General features: G+C 38.4%; 1 protein-coding gene and 1 pseudogene across 2 annotated transcripts in view; both read right to left on the bottom strand.

The window, feature by feature from the left end:
• The window catches only part of LOC127962100 (chromodomain-helicase-DNA-binding protein 3-like), a 50,069-nt gene extending 34,273 nt beyond the window's left edge, over positions 1–15,796 (bottom strand). Inside the window, exons 1-24 of one of the 2 annotated variants that reach the window (XM_052561549.1) lie at positions 15,451–15,796; positions 13,273–13,403; positions 12,792–12,959; positions 11,926–12,050; positions 11,610–11,848; positions 10,653–10,780; positions 10,445–10,574; positions 9,465–9,640; positions 9,019–9,273; positions 7,810–8,013; positions 7,508–7,725; positions 7,306–7,437; positions 7,088–7,178; positions 5,735–5,926; positions 5,447–5,647; positions 5,087–5,224; positions 3,666–3,787; positions 3,302–3,475; positions 3,007–3,148; positions 2,683–2,814; positions 2,247–2,364; positions 1,275–1,399; positions 881–1,112; positions 576–745 (exon numbers count right to left, since the gene is read on the bottom strand). In XM_052561549.1, the coding sequence (XP_052417509.1) occupies positions 576–745; positions 881–1,112; positions 1,275–1,399; positions 2,247–2,364; positions 2,683–2,814; positions 3,007–3,148; positions 3,302–3,475; positions 3,666–3,787; positions 5,087–5,224; positions 5,447–5,647; positions 5,735–5,926; positions 7,088–7,178; positions 7,306–7,437; positions 7,508–7,725; positions 7,810–8,013; positions 9,019–9,273; positions 9,465–9,640; positions 10,445–10,574; positions 10,653–10,780; positions 11,610–11,848; positions 11,926–12,050; positions 12,792–12,959; positions 13,273–13,403; positions 15,451–15,616 (3,909 nt within the window). In that variant the 5' untranslated portion in view covers positions 15,617–15,796. The remainder of the gene's footprint in view (positions 1–575; positions 746–880; positions 1,113–1,274; positions 1,400–2,246; positions 2,365–2,682; positions 2,815–3,006; positions 3,149–3,301; positions 3,476–3,665; positions 3,788–5,086; positions 5,225–5,446; positions 5,648–5,734; positions 5,927–7,087; positions 7,179–7,305; positions 7,438–7,507; positions 7,726–7,809; positions 8,014–9,018; positions 9,274–9,464; positions 9,641–10,444; positions 10,575–10,652; positions 10,781–11,609; positions 11,849–11,925; positions 12,051–12,791; positions 12,960–13,272; positions 13,404–15,450) is intronic. The other variant, XM_052561550.1, reaches the window with a different exon arrangement.
• Positions 15,797–17,256: 1,460 nt separating this feature from the next.
• On the bottom strand, positions 17,257–20,844 carry LOC127962111 (cytochrome b5 domain-containing protein 1-like; annotated as a pseudogene).
• Between the last annotated feature and the right edge of the window lie 306 nt (positions 20,845–21,150).

The raw sequence follows: 21,150 nt of genomic DNA, 5'->3' as shown, positions 1-21,150 counted from the left end.
ATCCAAAATACAGTAAAACCAGTAGTATTGTGAAATATTATTGTGTTTATGTATTTTCAGATATACTGTAATTTATTCCTGTTATGGCAAAGCTGTTTTCTGCAGCATCTTTAGTGTCACGTGATCCTTTAGGCTAATTTTTCTTATTATTATCAATATAAGTGCTGCTGAATAATTTTGTCTAAAATTGAAAAGAGCAGCATTTAGTTGAATTACGAATATTGCAACGTTATAAACGCACCTACTGTCACTTTATTTTAAAGCATTTTTTTTAGGAGAAACATCTCAGAAAAAGTCAATGCAAAAAATTTATTATATCTGAGGCCTCCATTAAGTCTTGAAATTAAAAAAAAATATTTATATTTATCATTATAATTATTATTTTTATTATTATAATGATAAAAAATCCTCTGGCAGGGAAAGTTAGAGACATACGTGGCACATACTTCAGATAGTTGTTAAATCAAAACATGCTTTATGGCTCATTTTTTCAGTATTATTGTTGAAATATTGGTGATATCTCTCAACTTCCTCAAAAGCCCCACTCTTATATACTCCAGAAAAGCTCCTCCCACCTTGTCATCTTCTCTGACGGTGTACTGGGCCACCTTGAAGGAGCTCAGATACTCATTCATGTTCTGCATGTCAGAGTCGTCTGTGGCGTCCTGGCTGCGGTCTAGCAAGCGCTCGATGGCGGTACTGTCATAGTGAATTACACTGCTGTCATCCTCCTTATTTTCCCCCGCTGAAAACAAGAAACAAGCTGGTGAACCTTCAGTATCACAACATGTTGCAGAGAGTTACAGAGCAAGTTTTTTCACAACATTTCAACAAGCAAACGATCGAGTTCATTAATCTCAATTGAATGTCTCAATCCCACCCTCGATCTCATCCTTGAAAAGCTCCTCCGTGCCAAACTTGAGGATGTCGTCCAGCTCTTGTTTAGACATGGATCCAGCTTTTGAGCCCAGACCGGGCCGCACCACCAGGTGTGTGAGCATCATCTTTCTCTTGGCCACCTGAGTGATTCGTTCCTCCACTGAGGCCCGAGTCACAAACCGATATATCATCACTTTATTGGCCTGACCAATACGGTGAGCTCGGCTGAAGGCCTAAGAGGAGACAAGAGATACGATTCTAAATATATTTGGCTGTGAAACCTCACTGATGCTGTTCTAGGTTTTCAGTACTCAAACTGTCCTCTAGGTGGCACTCGACAGAGAAAACCCCAGATCAAACCTGTCAGGTGAGACACTCCGCTGTTTTATATTTACCTGAATGTCATTGTGCGGATTCCAGTCAGAGTCGAAGATGATGACTGTGTCCGCAGTGGCCAAGTTGATTCCCAGACCGCCCGCTCGAGTAGAGAGAAGAAAACAAAACTGACACGCACCAGGAGCTGTGTGACCGACAGAGAGAGAAATTAGAAAATATTATGTCCCAAACAAGTCAAAATGAGGAAAAACTTCCTTAATTCCTTAAAGTTAAATGAAATTGCTCACTGGGAGATTTTTTTAAAGATTTGCTCATAAATTTTGGCCAACCAAAAAGTCATCAAGTCATTATAACACAATCAATCAAACACAACCTCTCTCACCGGAGCACAATGCAAAAGATTTAATTATAGCAACAATGTTTATATATCCTTCAAAACGTTGTAATATTCAAATTCAGCAATGACTCCAGACTTCATAAATGCTTTAAACAGTGATATGATGTACCAACCGTGTCTGTCCTCAAGTAATTTTGCCCTTGTAAACTGCAAGCTTTGCTTCCACGACAATAAAATAAATCAACTGCCGTTTCGAGATAAGACGTTCGGCATTTGGCATAAACTTTCCTCCACATCTGAAAACAACTTACTCGACGGCTCCAAGAATGGATTGAGTCTTACAAACAATGAGCTTCACATTTATCATCAACATTTGGACTGAGAAGAGAGAGGAGAGCGCGAAGATGGCTTTGTGATGACATCTGAATAGCTATTAAAACCAAATCTCTAGCTGAGAGGTTCTCAAACATTTTAGACCACCTTTCTTCATATCAGACCATCTAAGTACCACCTAATGTTTTAATATACATTTATTTACATTTATGCATTTAGCAGACGCTTTTATCCAAAGCGATTTGCTTTGCATTCAGGTTATAAAAATTTTTTTAATGACCTGAAAGCATGACAGGATCACAACTCGCCAAAACACACTACAGTAATATTACCTAAATATGTTTATCTGCACTGCTCTTACCGTTGAATCTGTCGATGGCTTCCTGTCGGAGAGCTCCAGTGATGCCTCCATCAATTCGCTCATATTTATAGCCCTCATAATCCAGGAAATCCTCCAGTAAATCCAGCATCTTTGTCATCTGGGGAGGAACCAGTGTAAGTTTAAATAAGATATAGTAAGACGTGACGAAATTAAAATGCATGCAAAGTACCACATCTGATCAAATCAGACCATCCAAGAAACACCTAGCTTGCCACTAGCTCCAAATGAGATTGTAATGATTAGAAACACAGAGAAATTCAAACCACATATATATTGCAATATTCTCACATTTCCAGAGGTGTGCTCCACACCACCTGGGGGCACTAATAAACCACAATTTGGGATCCTGTGTGCATTCCAGCTTATTATGTGTAAAACACAAGCTAAGTGAAAGCATTCTCTTGTGTGTTTGTACCTGAGAGAACACTAGCACTCGGTGGCCTTGCTCTTTCAGTTTTCTGAGCATTTTCTGCAGCAGCATGAGTTTCCCAGAAGCCTTAGTGAGACCTGCACCTTCATACGCTCCACTTGGTGTTTTGGGAGCTTCCTGTAACACAAGACAATCTATGACGCCCATATGCACGATAAAAAAAAACCTTGTCAAACACTAAACACTACTATTAGCCAAACATTTTGAAAGCATCAAGCAAATCCAATTTTCTGACAGCAGGTGGCAGGATTTCACACTACTTTTTTTTGTTGTTGTTGTGTCCGTCAGAAATACAGTGTGTGCTCTTACAGCAGAAGCGACGGGGAAGAGGTAGGGGTGGTTGCAGCACTTTTTGAGGTCCATCATAATGTTGAGCAGAGACACCTGGTTTCCTCCTCCCTTAGAATTCAGCGCCTCGAAATTACGCGTCAGAATGAACTTGTAGTATTTTCTGTTTATTACACAATGTGCACGTTAAAACATATGAAAAAGGCTAGCATGCATAGTAAGAAATGTATTTAAACAAATTCAATATTTGTATATTCCTTCTACTGCTGATTATTTTGAGATAATAAATACACGTCGAGACACTTTGAGGACTCACTTCTGCATGGGGCTGAGCTCCACTCGGACGATCAGCTCAGTTTTGGCCGGCATGTTCTTAAACACGTCAGCTTTGAGTCTCCGGAGCATGTGTGGGCCGAGCAGGTCATGCAGTTTCTTAATCTGGTCCTCTTTAGAGATATCTGCAAACTCCTCTAGAAACCCCTCTAGATTACTGAAGGACAGAGATAAAGCGATGTAGTCCAATTATTTTGAGTATTAAAACGTGTCTGTGCTGATGTGCAGTGGCCTCAGAATGTATCAAAAAAATGTATATCATTGCATTATATAACATACTTCTTGGGACACTTTTATAATCTGTTTAAGCATATACAGTAAATGTGCTTTTATGCGTATGGTCATACTTGAAGCGGTTGGGTGTCAGGAAGTTCAGAAGATGGAAAAGTTCTTCCAGGTTGTTCTGGAGAGGAGTTCCTGTTAGGAGCAGCTTATGGTCTATCTTGTAGTCATTGAGTCTCCTGAAGAACTAACACACCACAACAACCATCTTCAGTTAATAAAACACACACACACACATACAAAATCTGTATTTCACTTAACTGGAAATATATAAAGGTGCTTACTATAGATTCATTATGAAACCATGATGTGCCAGTCTATCTAAACTATTTTATATCTTTTTGCAAAACGTGTACAATAATGAGTAAAATTAGTTGTTATTTAATTTCTGAATGTGTCGATTATTCTTAATATAGATCATCCTACCACTTTAAAGTTTTGGGTTCGCTACGGATTTTTAAAAAGTAATTAAAATTGGTTTTAAGCAAGGACTCTTATATCTCGGTTATTATTAAATATTTTAGAACTGTTTTCAGTATTAAAGCTGCAGTAGGTAACTTTTGTAAAAATATATTTTTTTACATATTTGTTAAACCTGTCATTATGTCCTGATAGTAGAATATGAGACAGATAATCTGAGAAAATCAAGCTCCTCTGGCTCCTCCCAGTGTCCTATTGCCATTTGCAGAAATCCATCGCTTCCGGTAAGAAACAACCAATCAGAGCTGCGGTCCGTAACTTTGTTTGTTTTCAAAATGTAGAAAAATTTATATAATAAACGAGTACACCGTGAATCCATTTTCCAAACCGTGTTTTTAGCTTGTCCTGAATCACTAGGGTGCACCTATAATAAGTGTTTATATTCGGACTATTTTAGATTGCTTCGGGGATACCGCGGCAGAGTAACCCAGTACCTTTGTGATTCTTCATAGACATAAACAGAGAGAAGTAGTTCCGGCTACGATGTTCTTCCGCAAGACGCAAGCAGTTCTGTTTATTAACCGCTAGAAAGTCAAAAGTTACCGACTGCAGCTTTAATAAAAAAGTTACTTGTGCAATAAATGAGCTTATTAAAATGACTTTTTAAAAGATCAAGTGACACTTAAGGCTGGAGTAATGGCTGTTGAAAATTCAGCTCTTTCATCAATTATAAAATATATTAAAATACAAAACAGTTCATCATTCAAACAATTATTAATTTATTGCGTTTGATCAAATGCATGCAAATTTTTTTCAATAACCCCAAATTCTTTCTTATTTAGTGACTCATTGAATGAAAACATGTAATGGCTTTTTTATAATGGTTTATAAAAGTTTATATCTGTTGTCCTCAATCTACCCTGTTGCCAAGAACACAAGAAGTTATTTCATGTGCTGTATTAGATTAGGATGAATCACCCAAACACACACACACACACACACACACTCCCTCAAACCAAACAAAACTTGGACAAAAGCACAGGAAAACCTAACTAAGTCGGCGTACCTTGGACTGGTTGTTTTTGAGTCGGTGGGCTTCATCCACTACAAGACAGGCCCAGTCAACAGACTTGAGGACGTTCTGGTCTATGGTCACAAGCTCATAGGATGTCAACAACACGTGGAACTTAATGGGCGCTTCTCTCTAGAGGGATGATGGGTAAAAAATGAAAATAATGGTTAGAGTAAAATCACTTCTTCCTATAGCACCAGAATGACATCCTTTGCCTCTTCTCTATTACTATGGCTTCTCTCTTTCCGTCACATTTCTCTTCATTTTCTTTCTACATTGTCCATCTTTGCATTTCACCTCTCCAATCAGCAGTCATTCCTTCCCCTTCCAGCGCCCATCTCCTCTCCTTCTCACCCGTAATTTGAAGGCTTTCTTTCCTCCCTTCACCGGCGCGTCGTCAAAGGTGAATTCGTTCTCACGGATGATGGCCCGGCTGTCCTTGTCCCCGGTGTAAGTGACAACGTAGAAGTCAGGAGCCCACATCTCAAACTCCCGTTCCCAGTTAATGATTGTGGACAACGGTGCGCTCACCAGGAACGGCCCTTTAGTGTGTCCCTGGAGAGAGACATGGACAGAGAGACGTGAGGTTTAGAAGTTTACATGTCATTTAAAATACACTTTTGTAAGCGGAGCGTCACAGACCTCTTTTAATAACGAGTAGAGGAAAACAATAGTCTGGATGGTCTTGCCCAAGCCCATTTCATCAGCCAGGATGGTGTCTGTTCCCTGTGCCCAGGAGAACCGCAGCCAATTCAGGCCCTCCAGCTGATAGAGATGCAGCGTCCCTCCTGTCTCTGTCACAAAGTCCGGCTGCTCCTCGTACTTGATGGTAGGCTGAGAGAAGAGAGTTAGGTAGAGAACTTTTTAGAAACAAGAAGGGTGGTCCTACATGCCCAAAAAAGGACTTTGTGTTAGAAAGCAAATGTTAAAAATAAAGTAACATCAGAGCTATTTAAAATAGATGGCAAGGAGGCAGAAAAAGATGGTAGGACCCAATTTTGTGGACTATTAACAGGTAGATAGTATGAGAAAATAAAAGTAAATCAACAGCATAAAAGAGTGGCTCTCAAACTGTGATATGATACACAAACAATAGTTTTAAAAGCTTCAAAAATCAAAATCAAAACGTCCTAGCAGGTGTGTTAGATGATAGCCCTCCAGGAGCAGGATTGGCCACCCCATCTTAAAATGTAGACATTAGATTATCATAGAAAATAATATTAACATTGTATTCTGTTTGTAATTTTATATTTATTTTTTCCAATCTATTTATGATGGTAATATAGCTTTTTGTGTCTAAGGCTGCAATTAATAGCCTACATTTTTCAGGACATGAATATTTAAGATGCTACACATTGGCAGCATTGCATGACACAATTTATTATACAATTAACACAGAAAAGAAAACAGCAGACAACTGAACCGATCAACAAATAGTGTGTTATTGTTATGTCTGGCCTTTAATTATCTAAGCAACTAGATGCTAGTTTTCACGAGGGCAAGTTTGAAGTTCACTGAACGGCTAAATTTGCATATTAATGTGCTATATTATGACGGTGAAATTCTTTCTTAATATGATCATTTTGTTGTGTTTCTTTTTAGATGCTACTTTTTTGCAAGATACTTTTTTGATTCACAGGCCTCCCATACAATATATATGATATTTCTGATGTAATTATGAAAAAAACTGCTAGTTTTAAAAGTTTTTTTCAATAACAGAAAGTAAAAGTAGTGATATATTAAATGCATTTAATTTTTACATTAATAACCTATTAATTAATATTAAATATGATCTAGCAGCCGCATGATTCATCTTAACTACAGGATATTACCAATTTTATAAAAATAAAAACTATTATACATTACATTTAAATATATGACCAGCTGACACCATTCTGACTAAGCTGTACTTGTTTGACTTAACATAAAAGTGTTACTTTGCTTTAAAAATGTTATTCCTGAACCACTGGAGGAAAAGAAAAGGCTGACACCAACATCATTAACAGGCGTGCATGGGGCTTCATCATTCTCCTCTCTCCTCCTCATCCTCCTTGGCTTCTCTGGGTCCTCCTTCATCACTTCTTCCCTATGAGAAAAAACAACAACAAAACACTGCTTATTCCATCATCCGAGATGGATTGCTAGGAAACAAAGATTCTGAGAGGATTCAAACCCTTGTGACAGTTTTCTGAAACATTGATGCGTGACTGCACCTGTGTCTCCAGTACAGCGTTTTGTGTGCGCTGAACTCAGGGATGTCCAGCTCATCTCTCTCCCAGGTGCACTGGTCATAGGTCAGATCTCTCCATTTGACCAGGTAGTGGTAGTTGCCCTTCTTATCCACACTGCGCACACACATAAAGACATTTCTAATATTCTGACAGTATGTAGTATATTAACACAAAAAACACTCACCTGTGATTGATTATCCTGTGCACCATCATCCACTCAGGCTTGATGCCATATCGGTAGTACTTCTCCTCCAGAATGGCATATTGAGGGTCTTTGGCTCTCCGCTTCTCACTCTTCCCAGAATCCTCTTCTCCCCCGGAGCCGTAGTCCAGGCTGGGCGGCTCGTCCATGTCCGTTTTCCTCTGATAGTTCCGGAACATCACAGAGTGGAAGATCTCGAGCTGAGGAAGGATAGATATGGATAAGGGAAATGTCTGTGTGTCGTTTAACGGTGATGTCTGGCTCACAATGTCTTACAGACGCACCTGTAGCTCTGTGATCCAGGTGCAGTGCCAGTAGGACTGTCCCACAAGCTTCACAAAGAACTCTCTCTCTGGACGACCCTTCATAGGGGGAGGGGGCGGTGCATCAGGGGGTGCGTCTGGGGGCGGAGGGACAGGAACAGGGGGCGGGGGATCACCCCATCGCCAGTGCAGAATTTTTTGCACTCGCCCTTTGATTGGTGGACACTAAAAAACAAACAACAGAAGCTGCAGATCATATGAAATATTTCCACTAAACTGATCACTGACGAATCTGTAAAGCATTGATTACAAATTAAAATTCGCAAGTCTATTTTCCTTAAAGGGATAGTTCACCCAAAAATCTAAATGATGTCATTAATGACTCACCCTCATGTCGTTCCAAACCCGTGAGACCTCCGTTCATCTTCGGGACACAGTTTAAGATATTTTAGATTTAGTCCGAGAGCTCTTAGTCCCTCCATTGAAGGTTTGGAACGACATGAGGGTGAGACATTAATGACATCATTTAGATTTTTGGGTGAACTATCCCTTTAAGTAACCTTATAAATTACTTAATCTCTCAAACTAAAACTAATTTTGCATCAAATTAAAATCAGCACAAGTAAACTAACTTACCTCAACTGAGCTATATTTTATTTTGTGTATTAAAATTACATAAAATGCTATATATGTACACACACATATATATATAAATGTATATACACAGATGTAATTCATTCCTATCATTTATGGATACATTTATACCCACAATAAAATTATATTTTCACACATTTTTGCATATTTTAACAAAATTCCACCTGGACTGAAAATAAAATTACAAACATTGTTCACAACAAGTGATATTTACCTTGCATTGCTTTCTTTTCTTCACACATCACATGTCTCATATTTCATCTCAAGCATGCTCTTCACTGACAGTGTTGTCTCCATGGTAAGCAAGTACACTAACTTTTGGAAAAACTTTATTAGGACTAAATTGTTTGTTGTGGTGACTCCACAACTATGGGTCAGTAAGTCATTTAGTTCACAATAAATATTGATACTGTTTATGTTTCTATTAGCATAGTTTAACATTTTAGTTTAAAGTGTTTGGGTCTGGGATATGGGAAAAACAATAAACCGCGTAAAATATCAGTGCATAGTTTTTAAGAGACTTCCAATACAACAAAAATAAATAAATATAAAGCCCTGTGACATAGCATTACTCACAGTGCAGCGTGGACAGAGCCACTCTCCGTTGGGGATCTCGGGCAGTGGGGGGTTCAGGCAGTGAATGTGATAGGACGACGGACAGGAGTCACAACACAACAGCTCTCCTCCATCTTTACATACGCGACAGAACTCCATGTGATCATCTTCTTCCTCTCCTCCCAGCCCTGCCTCCACATCCCGGACATCGTCACACTCTTCTTCAAAGTCCTCAAAGTCGTCTTCCTTTGCTTCCCACTGGATCCCTTCTTTCTCCTGGAAAAACAAAAACATACACTTAAACGCATACAATGAAGAGCCTATGAAGAAAAATGTATCTCATACTATACAAAAGACAACAATTTTTCATGTTTTTGATGACCTTCCCATATAAAATGTGGAAAAAGTATCAGGTTTCAGGTTATAATCAGTCTGTAGTTCTGTAGGTTTGGGTGGATGTGACTCACGCAGTGAGGACAGCTCCACTTGCCCTCAGGGGCTTTCTCAAGCTCAGGCTCAAGGCACACCAGGTGGTACGCTCGAGGACAGGTGTCGCACAGAATGATCTCCCCTCCCTGCTGACACACCTCGCAGTAGTCCTGATGGTCAGTCTCATAGCCATCGCCATCCTCATCACCCAGGACTGAGAAAGAAACAGACATTGAGAGGCACGAAATCTATTTCAACTCTTTGAAGCAATTTTTCAATTGCATTAAAAAACGATTTTAAACTATTAAAGGCGCCAACATACTTCAAACGAAATCTAGGAACTAAATAATAAGTAATAAAAGTAAAGTTTTTATTTTTCAATACTTTAAAGCTGCTTTCTTTTTTAAAGCAATCTATTGAATAAAGAGCTATATTAATAAACATAGTTTGACTTGACTAGAGCGCCGAATTACAGAGCTGGTGCAAACATATGCTCATTGCTTTGATTAGATGCTTTCTTAACTACTCTTTTCTCACCCCTGTTATTTTTGTTGTGTGTTTATTTTGCTTTTGAGAGGAACGTGTGCAGCAAATATTTACATATAATTTGACTAAACATTGCTGTCAGCAACATGGCCGTCATCGATATACAGCTACAAAGGTATTCAAACAACTTCCTACTCCTAAGCAAAGAAAAAAAGAACTTCGCTATATATATATATATATATATATATATATATATATATTTATATATATATATATATATATATATATATATATATATACAGATATATATATATACAGTATGTACACTTGAAGGTGTACATCCTTCTTTTGCACTTCCCTTAATTTTACAGTGATGAATCAAGAAACAACAATTTTGGAAAAGATTGGGTAAGATTACATTACATTCTTGTTTTCATGTCAAAAGGAGTTTTTATTCAGTTCATACATCAGATGATTAAGACATCGTTTTTAAAGACAGATCCAATACAATAAGGAAAGGTAAACATCTCACCCTTTTTCTTCTTCTTTGCTGGGCGACCCCTTTTGTTCTTCTTGACCCGTCCCGAGCTGTCAGAGCGTACTGATGAACTGTGAACGCTGGAGTTCTCCTGCTCAGAATCGTCCTCATCCACCTCCTCGCTCTGAATTACAACCACACACAAGATCAAACACAACTACTGCACCCAACATGTGCAGACGTATTACACACAAACTCTCACCGAACTGCTCTTCTTCCTCTTGTTACCAAGAGCTCCCAGTTTAATACGCAGAGGAGCCATTTTCTTGGGCTTTGGCTTCTTCTTATCTGAGACGCGAGGACTCTTACTGCGTTTCTTATAGCCAGGACCTGACGAAAACCAATATTTCAATATTGAAATGAAACCAAATTTTGTCCAGATGTATTAAAAATAAAACACAAAAAACTAAAATCAGTAGTTTAAAAATGCTTTTAGGTGAATTTAGGTATTATCAATATACATTTTGAGATTTCTATGAAATTAGATTTAAAGATGTTAAATATTATCTTAAAATGAGTGCAAATGCAAATTTAATGTAAAAAATATGGGATATGAGCATGAAAGGCTTTACTCTGCAGGTCTCTCTCTCTGATTTTTTTCTACTGGCCCGGTCGAAATTTTAACTCTTCCCTGACAAAATATTCACTTGCAAGATAAAACAAAAATAAATAATATAGTTATTGTTTTTTTTGTTATTGTTTTTTTTTCTGGCCCATATCATTTTGTGCTGTAATATATAAGCTTATTGCACTCAAATTTTAGATAGATTTTTCCATAATTTTTCAATAAAGAAAAAGAAAACAAGAATTCTGAGCGTGGGTTTATCAGATTTCATTGAGTTCAGATTTTCAATTGCATGCAAATGTGTGAATATTTAAACGAGGAAGTGCCTCACGTAAACATAACATTTCAATAAACCTGTAATACAAAACAATTGTTTTAATGCACTGTGAATAACAAACTGGGGAAAATATTATACGTTAAAATTTTTTCCTTTATCACCTGTAGTGTATAAAAAAAAAATCAACAGCATGTCTACCATCAGCAGCCCTCAGCCCGACAAAAACACAAATTTTGGATGCTGTGTGTTTAAACAAAGTGAATTAACAAGTCCTGTACTGAAACCCACGCAGCTGCCCATGCTCTGTGACCTCTCACCTTTGCCCTCTTTGGTCTTGGCCTTGCGAAGTGGTGGTGGCTGAGGTGGAGGTTCAGGGGAGGCTGTTGCTGCAGAGACCTGCTCAGCTACGGCTGCTGCGGCGGCGGCTGCGGCGGCAGCGACGGCAGCGGCCGAGCCTTTAAATGGATTATTGGAGCTGAACTCCCTCCATTTGGCCCCCAGAATGGTCATCATCTTGGACATGGGGATTTTAGGGTTCTTCTTAGCAATCAAGGGTCTGCAGAGGATCATATGTTTACAGAAGTGTTGCTGAAAGGAACTACAATGTATGAATCCTCTGGTGCAGGACAGTACCTCATGAACTGGCTGAAGGCTTTGTAGTTGGTTAGTGTGTGGTAATCTTCTTCTGTGAATGTGTGATCGACATCCTCCAGTCCCCACTCCCTGGCCAGCTGGGCTGACGTTTTCATCTCTACCGGCTGGAAGAAAGGCTTCATCATATGGCTGTCACAGTGTGGATGAGTAATAAATATCTGGAAACATCTGAGCCCTAGACTCCACTACATGTGAACTGTAATTATGTGTGTTGTACATTGTCGTGGACATGCAACAGCAAAAAGCGCCATGTCACAGTTTATACTTGTCATAATTTCTGGATGCAAGTGCAAGATCAACCTATGATGATGTGTTTGCATATGTGTTCGGGAATGTGAGAAGATTTTGTCTGCAAACACTTTATATTGAGTGTAATGTCGTGCATATACAGTACTAGCACCAGCTCAGCTGTGATTCATCTTTTGGTAAACTGTAAATACTAACAGCTATTTTTAAACGTATTCAATGGATATAAAATCAATTTCTATCTATTTAGTGTAAATAGACACTCCGTAAAATTATCTAGTACCCATTAACTCCTATTTAAGATTGGCATTATAATTTTTATGTAATTATTTAAAATACTGATTTGCATGGGATAACTTGCTTGATTTCAGTACGGACCAAAAACGAAACACCTTCTTACATGAATACCAACTACAGCAAAACAGTTTTACCACTCTAAGTTCAATAAACTAATTGAGCTTTACACTTTTTATATGTCTGATTTGGATACAGAGGAGAATAAAGAGAAGTACACAACCTGTATCAGCAGAGCGGATGGGAAATAGCATGCAACTCTGCAGGCAGAGCAAGAAAAGGCATAGAAAGTGCTAAAGAATAACCTTTGTGGTCTCTTCATGCGTGCTGTCTTCATCCTCTTTCTTCTTTTTCTTGGTTTTCTTCTCTTTTTTGTCCTTGTGTTTCTTCTTCTTTTTCTTCTCTCCTCCATAATTGCTGGCAGCACTGTCAGAGTTCACGGCATAGTCCGAGTCTCTTTCTACATCACTGTCCTGCAAGAAACAGAGAAATAAAACTGAGCAAATAATTAGAACGGTCACTATAGTGCATTCATTAAAAAAACACAAAACCTATAAAAATTATTTTCATTTAAATGAGTGCAATCATAGTATATGATTGCAGAAATTATATCATAGTAATAATCATAGAGATTATCTCCATTCAATCGACTTTATTCTGAAAATATTGACATGCAAGACTTATTGCTATTATATTTGACAGCTTGCAAATTACTATTTAATAAAGGTTTAATTAAAAAACAGTGCACTTCAACATTAAGAGAGAGAAAACGCAGCAACAACATACTATTTTTTTGCGCTTGCGTGCTTTGGCCATCTTCCCCTCCTTGTCCTTGTCTTTCTTTTTCGTCTCTTTCTTTTTTTTGGGGCCTCGTTTCTTTTTCCCCAGGTTGTCCCTGTCCGATGTCTCACCATCATCTAAGTGAGAGAGATGGGGGGAAATGAGGGAACATGGGAGGACTGACGAAATGAAAGTAACCATAATTCTATGCAAACCCTCTGAGGTATCCATCAAATAATTTCCCACTTCAATTATTGAACAACATGAGAGGTGCTGTGTGGAGACCAAGACTGTCACACAGGAAATATAAATCATTCCACTTCTGACTTGAACTAAGCTGTAGGACTTAATGAATTAGTCTCACAAACATGACCTAATTACGACTCTCCGAAATCTATTTACGGAGTGAATTTGAAGACCATGATAAATATTGTACGCAGTGTTCCATAAGATGAGAATTTAATGTCACTGTGTGAGCTGAAGAAATTACTTTAAGTAAAAATATTTGAAGAATAATTAAATGATGCAACTTCTTTCACAAAATGTTCAAAATGTTTTTTTTTCTTTTAAACACCCAGCCAGCTCACCTAAAGATGTGCTAAAAATGGTTAACATTACATCCAAATAAGGTACCTGTATTATGACAAGTCTGACATGCTTCCATAAAAGGTGCTTTGACACAGACATTATCTTTCAGAAAGGCAAAGTGGAGATAAACAGCTCGAGTCATGTGACTGTTTACAGCAGCCATGTAAAATCGTTCAGATGAAACCAAATCAGTCTGTTCTTTCATTTAAAGCAAACAGCTCTGTGCAGAACACGTGAACAGCTCCTTTTTTTCTTTTTTGGTTTTGCCTATTTAAATTCAAAAGTACATTTATAACTACATTTATAATTTAAATTATAATTAAATCAACCTGGCTGCATTAGTTGACACCAAATAAGTCACATAATAAGATAGAAATACTTCCTCACTGTAACAAGTAGTGCACCTTCTCACTTTTTACACTGTATCATTCACCCTGATACAGTTTGTTTGTATAATGCAGATATCAGCATTCCATGTTTGACATCGCAGATTAGAACTATTACCGCTGCGCTGCGATAAACGAGTTCGATGTGATTGTGTGTTTGTTGCAGGGGCGCGCAAGCAGAGCACTTTCCCCGCGCGCGCTGCAGCCAGGGGCGGCAGTAGCACGCACTCGGGGCTCGGTGATCGAGAGGCCGCGAGCCGAGCTGATGCTCCCCTCTTCGTGAACTCCTGTACCTGGGGAGCAGACCACCAGATGAACCGCAGCTGAAGGTCGCGGGGTCGAGACGGGACGCGCGTGCCAAATGATGCACAGGCGAGAGACAGCGGTTTTACGCACCAAACGGGGCCCAAAATATAAGACCACAAACAACAGCACAGCTACAGAGTGTGATATAAAAGTTAAAATAACAAGTTGTTTTTTAAAAAGTAAAATCTTACAAAATGCAATTACATAAGGACAAACTAATCAGCATGCTTTGAGGCTTTTCATTCTGTGTGGCCGGCGCTATTGTGATCGAATAAATAGTGGAAACTTTTGACTCATCACTATCGGTTGATGTTATGCCATAGATAAATACATAATAATTTAACGCTTTATTGACATGTCCCCACACTCAAAACAGCCGGAGGGATGGTAACAGCGTATAAACTGGCGTTTTGAAAAGTGAAAGCATCGCTCTGCCCTGTCCTGAACCTGGCGGCAGTGGGTCGGGTCAAGTTTATTTACATTGTCACAATCAAAGCTGTAGCGTTAGTCCTGACGCGCACGCCTCTTTAGATACATGCATTGTCATGTTATTCTTTAACTGCTCGAGTGCCAAGTAACTGTAGCCTTCGGGGCAACCACAAAACGACAAAGTGGCGGCTTAATGATCCTTTGTCGGATCACAGCTGGAGATGAGAAAGCACCATCATATGACAGACCTGATGAATGACACTGACGGGACAGAGAGAGGGGGGATCGGTCAACTTTAGCCAAACTCCATGCAACTCTCTGCCAAAATGCACGCGGGGTAAATAAAGCAAAAGCCAATTCAGAGGAGCCAGAGTGAAGCGTGCATTAGCGCAGATGTCGCTGTGGCAGTTGTCGGAGCGCTCGCGTTTGTTTGGCTGCGTTGTCGCGCGCTCCGCGGACTGTACGGTGACGGTACCTGGCGCGGCTCTCGCTGCAGTTTCTCGAGGAGCCGCCGGCGAGTTTATGTCGCTTGCGTTCTCGTCCAGGTCTCCGTCGTCTTCTTCTTCTTCATCAAAATCTCCTCCCTCGGAATTAACCGCCGTGCCCTCATCATCCTCACAAGAACGGAGAAGAGAGGACATTATACTCCCGTCGGTGACCCCGTTCCGCGAGATCTAAAAGTGTATTCCTTCCGAATTATGATATTTGTTTAATATTCAAATCGACACACAAAAAGTGGGGGGCGTTTTGGAATATTTTACACTACAAGGCAGAGAAACAAAGATGGCCGCCCCTATATTTATTTTTTAACAACCCCCCCCCCCCCCCCAATAAGAAAAATCCCCTTACATAAAAATGGCTGACTATATTATTTCAGAACGCCCCCCCCCCCCCCCCTGCCTTTTTTCTCCCTCTCTCTGTCTTTCTCTCTCACTTTCTCTCTCTCCAGCCTCCCCTCCCTCCTTAAAAATAATCACATTGTGTCTGGAGGGGAGCGTATAGCTGATTGCAACTTGTATTTCAACTCGCTTTATTGTGTGAGCTTTCGTTCTCTCTCTGCTTCAGACTTGCCTGGTTACTGTCTGGGTTTTTTTTTCTTTTTTTCGAAAGTGCACATAGTATAACGCCCTCGCGCACTTTACGCGGCGCAGCATGAAACAAACATGGCCAGCTTTATATTCTTTTAAGGCACCCACCTTTGTGAAAACAAATCTAAAATAATAATAATAAAAAAAGATAAAAATAATGATGATCTAAAAAAAAAGTGGATCGAAAGGGCTGATGTGAGGTTGGCTGGGGGGGAGCGCTGCCGCAGCCATGCCCACACTTGCATCACACAGTTGCATTGCTTAAAAATTAACTATTTAAGCTCAGGACAGAACAAAGGAAGTTTTCAGAGCCGCTCAAAATAGAATAAATTATTAGGAAAATTATATGGAATGGATCATTTGTCTTTTTAGCTGCTGAATTACAATAATATTTTGCAAGTGCACATATTGGATTATGACGTCCTGTGAGCCGTGGTACTGATGATGCAAAAAGCTTTATACATTTCTTCCTGCTTTAAATGCAGTTTTTCATATTTAGTCTAATATAGTTTTTTTTATTGTTTGGCTGGTATAAATCCAAATCAGCGGTTCTTAACCTTTGTGACTCTGACTCTGACTCCAATTGTCAAAAACAATATTTGAAGTCACTTGAAGATATTTCTTGTACTTTTGCTGCTCATTTCAAACTTTTTCATATATATATATATATATATATATATATATATATATATATATATATAAGAAGGTGCAATATACTTAAATATTGATATAAACAATCTAAATTATATTTATAATAGCAAAAATATTTAAATAAAATAATTAATTTAATAAAATTCCCAAATTACAGATGCATTAAATTAACATTTATCAGGATTTACGTTACTATTAATTAATATACTGGATTTTTGTAGAAATTTGTGATTTGTAAAAAAAAATAATAATAATCTTATTATAAATTTTACTATAATTTTTGAGCTTGACAACTACAAAAATGTATATATATGTTATAGATATTTCCATGACTTTTCCAGGTTTTGAAAAATCCCACTTAAATTCGATATAAATCCAGGTCTCTCAAGATCACAGAAACAGGAATTAATTTAAACAAGAAATATGAGTTCTAGAGTTCTAGCTCTTTGGTGCATATCTGGTCTTACTTTGAACAACTGGATGAGAACCGCTGATGTTCTAGATGTTCTTTACTGTGCACACAGAACAAAAAGATCCCCAAAAATTCATTAGGCCAAGTACACGGTGCACAAGCAAATTAAAAACTGCTTTCCAAAAAGAGGCACGTTTGCAGACGTTAATGGCATAGTCTCATAAAGCAGTGATTAAATTGAAATGTTAGCTGCATGAAATCATTTCTGTCTACATGCACACATATGCTACTTGGGGTCGAGAGAGTCCGCTGTGGCCTACAATACAGTAGCTGCTGCATTTCCTCTGAGCAATTACCATGGCAACTACCCGACTTTATGGTTCAGAGGTTTATTATGTAGGCTGGCATTCATCTTTTTTATTCTGTTGCTCAGCATTTGATTGGATGAAGCCCAGAGAGCTGCGATAAGACACAGACAGGAATCGATGAAACACTGAACACATGAATAGTTGATGTGGCGTTCATGCTTCTCGCTCGAATTGGCTCGCAGTGGATGTGATATTCTAATAAATTATATGCCATTGTTCGTATTAGTAGCATGCGATTTTAGAGTTCAGTGAGGTCGTCGTTGAAATACAGACATATGGATGGAGAGAAGAGGTCACAATCCGGGCTTCCGCAGTAAAGCTCGTCCTCTGCAGGGATGCCGTTTTCACTCAGGGTCTTGCTCATGTCCAAATTCACGCCATTGTGCTTCCAGGTGTAGCTTGCTGCATGGGAATTGTAGCGCAGGTATCGCTGGAGAATCTCATCCAGAGTCTCCTCAGAGCAAACCTGCTTAGATAATAACAGCTTAGAACTATTTGGCTGCTCAGAAAATACATGTTCACTTTATGAATGCACATACACATTCAGAAGCAAAGAACGGGAGGGAGGACAAAATCAAAAGATGAAGAGGAGCTACAAAGCGATGAAGCAGCCCTGCCCTCTTCAGTATGCAGCAGTGCAGTGCAAGCGTGCAATTTGACACAAGGAATGTGCTCTCTGCATGCATTTTATCTCAGGAATGCTTAAATAATTAATACACACTTTTTTAGGCACAATCCTGAAATCATTTTGCAGAGGAGTCAGCATCGGCATTTTCTGCTCTCTACAAATCTCTGCCAGGTTAATATTGGCCTACCTCCAGCCTCTGCTCTTGGAAGGTTAGAGTATTGATAATGTGTATCCTGCGTGTTTTGGCAGACAGCAACCCAACCTCGTAGCGGTTATCCTTCCACCACGGCTTCCCGAAGTCATAGGGCCAGTCAGTGCGAGGGCAAGGAGGGGATGTGTGTAAAAAGCGCCCCCTAGGGGTGTAGTATTTAATGCAGCCAGTCAATAGGTCAACATGGGTAAGAATATAAAAAGGGAAAACACAACACTGAATCAAAAAAAAAAAAAAAAAAAAAACATCAGCTCCATAATCAAGTAAAAAAAAATGTTGTGCCCTTAAAGATTTTATTTTCTTCCATTACTGTGAAATATATCTGAGTGAAACACCTCTTTGAATGAGAAAATAGTGTAGATCTATTCTAGACTATTTTGTTTTTGGGAACTGACTAGAATGCAGTCATGTTCTAACTTGTGCATTACTGCATTATTAACATCTCGGGTGAGCGACAGGTTGCTGATCCACACCTTATCAGAGAAGAGATCACTGCAACGAGAGGGGAAATTAGTGTTTTTGTTTTTTTATGAAAGATTACAGGGGGACATTAAATAAAAAGAAAAATGTGAATGAGACATTTATAATACATACTTCAATACTGTCAATTCATGCCAACACTGTAAAAAATAATATGTAATAATAATACGGTAAAAAACTGGCAGCTGTGGTTGGCAGAATTATACTGTAAAAAATACGGTAACACCGTTTTAGGTTTAACGGTTTTGTACCAAATACAGATACACAATTTCAGGTTTAACGGTTTTGCCTTAAATGTACAGTTTAATGCTTTAACTGATATAATATTAATATACCAAATTATTGAAGTACTGAAATCATTTTATGTAACATACAACCCTAATAAACATAACAGATAAGAAAAAAAATAAGAAACAGTTATTTCAAAGAACGTCAGTTTACGTGTTTTCAAATTACCGTTGATCATTTAACAGGTTTGTTACTGTAGCATTTTTACAGTTAAAATCGCAGTCATTTTTTATAGTGCAGAAAGCAATGCAGTAGCCTAGTTTGGTTTAAGTTATGTTCTCAGGGTGGGAAATTCATACTTATTTAAAGGGACAATAAGTAACTTTTTAGGTATTTTATTATCTAAAATAAATATTTTTATTCATAAATATGCCCTCAATGGTGTACAAATACCTATGCCAGTGTTTAAACTAATCCTTGTAAATGAAGAATTTATTATCTTTATATACATGGGATGGGTAGGTCGATGGAGGCTTCCATGTAGTTCCGCCATCTTGCAAAACTATAATAGCAGAGAGGGACAAAAAGTACTAAGCCAACGCGTTTCCACAACGCGTTTTTCGGTCAGAGCCAGAAACGCAGGTGCAGAGCAGTGAGAGGCGCTTGAAACTGCACCGGCAAGTTTAAAAGTCTGGATTGCATTCTTATTATGGACCATACATATGCCGCGCCACAGGAGAAGAAAACATAGTCGCCAAAACAGTAAAAAATAGAACGTAAAAGGAAACGTGACCGTAGATTACAGAAAACAAGAGTTAATGTCGGGGAAGCTTTTTCTAGGTGGAAAGAGCTAATGCTTGATAAAGATTTCAAAAGAGACGCTGAAGTGGCCAGTTTTCTTCTCGACAGGTAAGTCAGTGTTACAGTCTATATTATAATATTTTTTTTATATCTAACAATGCATATAATTCAGAAAATATAACAAATAAATTAGACATAACTACTAATTACAATATTTCATGTTTTCCACAGTCAGTAATTCATACTGTAACATTCGTTTGTTAGTTGTCATGTTGCAGTTTGTTTGAAATAACACACCTGTTCACCTGAAGGAAAACTCGACGAAGTGCTATTAGAAGACATCCTGTCAAAGCTTTTTGGTACATATCGCTTACCGTAGATGCAACGCGCATTTGAAAAAGCGAGGCGCTGGAGAGCAAAATTAGTTTGAATGCAAATTACAATTTCACCACTAGATGGGAGTAATTCCTACTTAGTGTCCCTTTAAAATGAAGGAATGTATCAAAAACATACAGATTTGACTCCAATTTCTTATCTTTGAAATAATCATCAAACCATACTGGGAAAAAATACTAAAATCAAATACCATATTTAAAGAAAATATTTGGAAAACCTACTTAATTACTAGTTATTTGTGTGTGCCCTATAGGAGTCAATAACATGAAAATATTTGACAAATGTAATTACAGTGGCTTACATCCTTTGTCTCTGGGTCAAACCAGTGACTGATGTCCTTCCCTGCACACTCTGTGATAGGTTTCAATAACACATCACCTATAAGAAACAGAGTTTGTTACAATGCTCTTTATAATCATTTAATACGTGACATATTTAAAATATTTGGGGACACAGTCGTTTATTCTTTTTAATTTTTTAACGATATGGCTGACTTAACGTTACTTGCCTTTATATTCCTCCAGGAGCGGTGGCGGTGACACCCAAAAATCGTTGAGTGTTGTGAACGGACACCTCGTTCGGTGTGAAATACTTTGGGCACCGCATTTTAACAAATTTCCTGTTTTGGAGAAATAAAACCCGTTTAACTTACTCGATTTAGGAGTACAGTACGTTATTCATTCACCGTACAAAACTACTGTTGTTATGGCGCGCACAAGCTCACTTGTTGTTGTGGTAACCGAAGCACGAGACGGGAGCGCGCAACATAAGGGAAAAAAAATTGGCGCTAGTTTTTTTATTTTCAGTTTGGTAAAACTTCATAATGAGGCAACATTCGTTGATGTATTAGTTTATATTAGCCCAGGTCCATTCAATTATATTAAGAGATAACATTTTTGATTTTAATAATAT

This window comes from Carassius gibelio, chromosome B7 (genome assembly GCF_023724105.1).
Source record: "Carassius gibelio isolate Cgi1373 ecotype wild population from Czech Republic chromosome B7, carGib1.2-hapl.c, whole genome shotgun sequence".
NCBI classification, from domain to species: Eukaryota; Metazoa; Chordata; class Actinopteri; order Cypriniformes; family Cyprinidae; genus Carassius; species Carassius gibelio.
The sequence above is the reverse complement of the archived record's forward strand: the minus strand, read 5'-3'. Positions and strand labels throughout refer to the sequence as shown.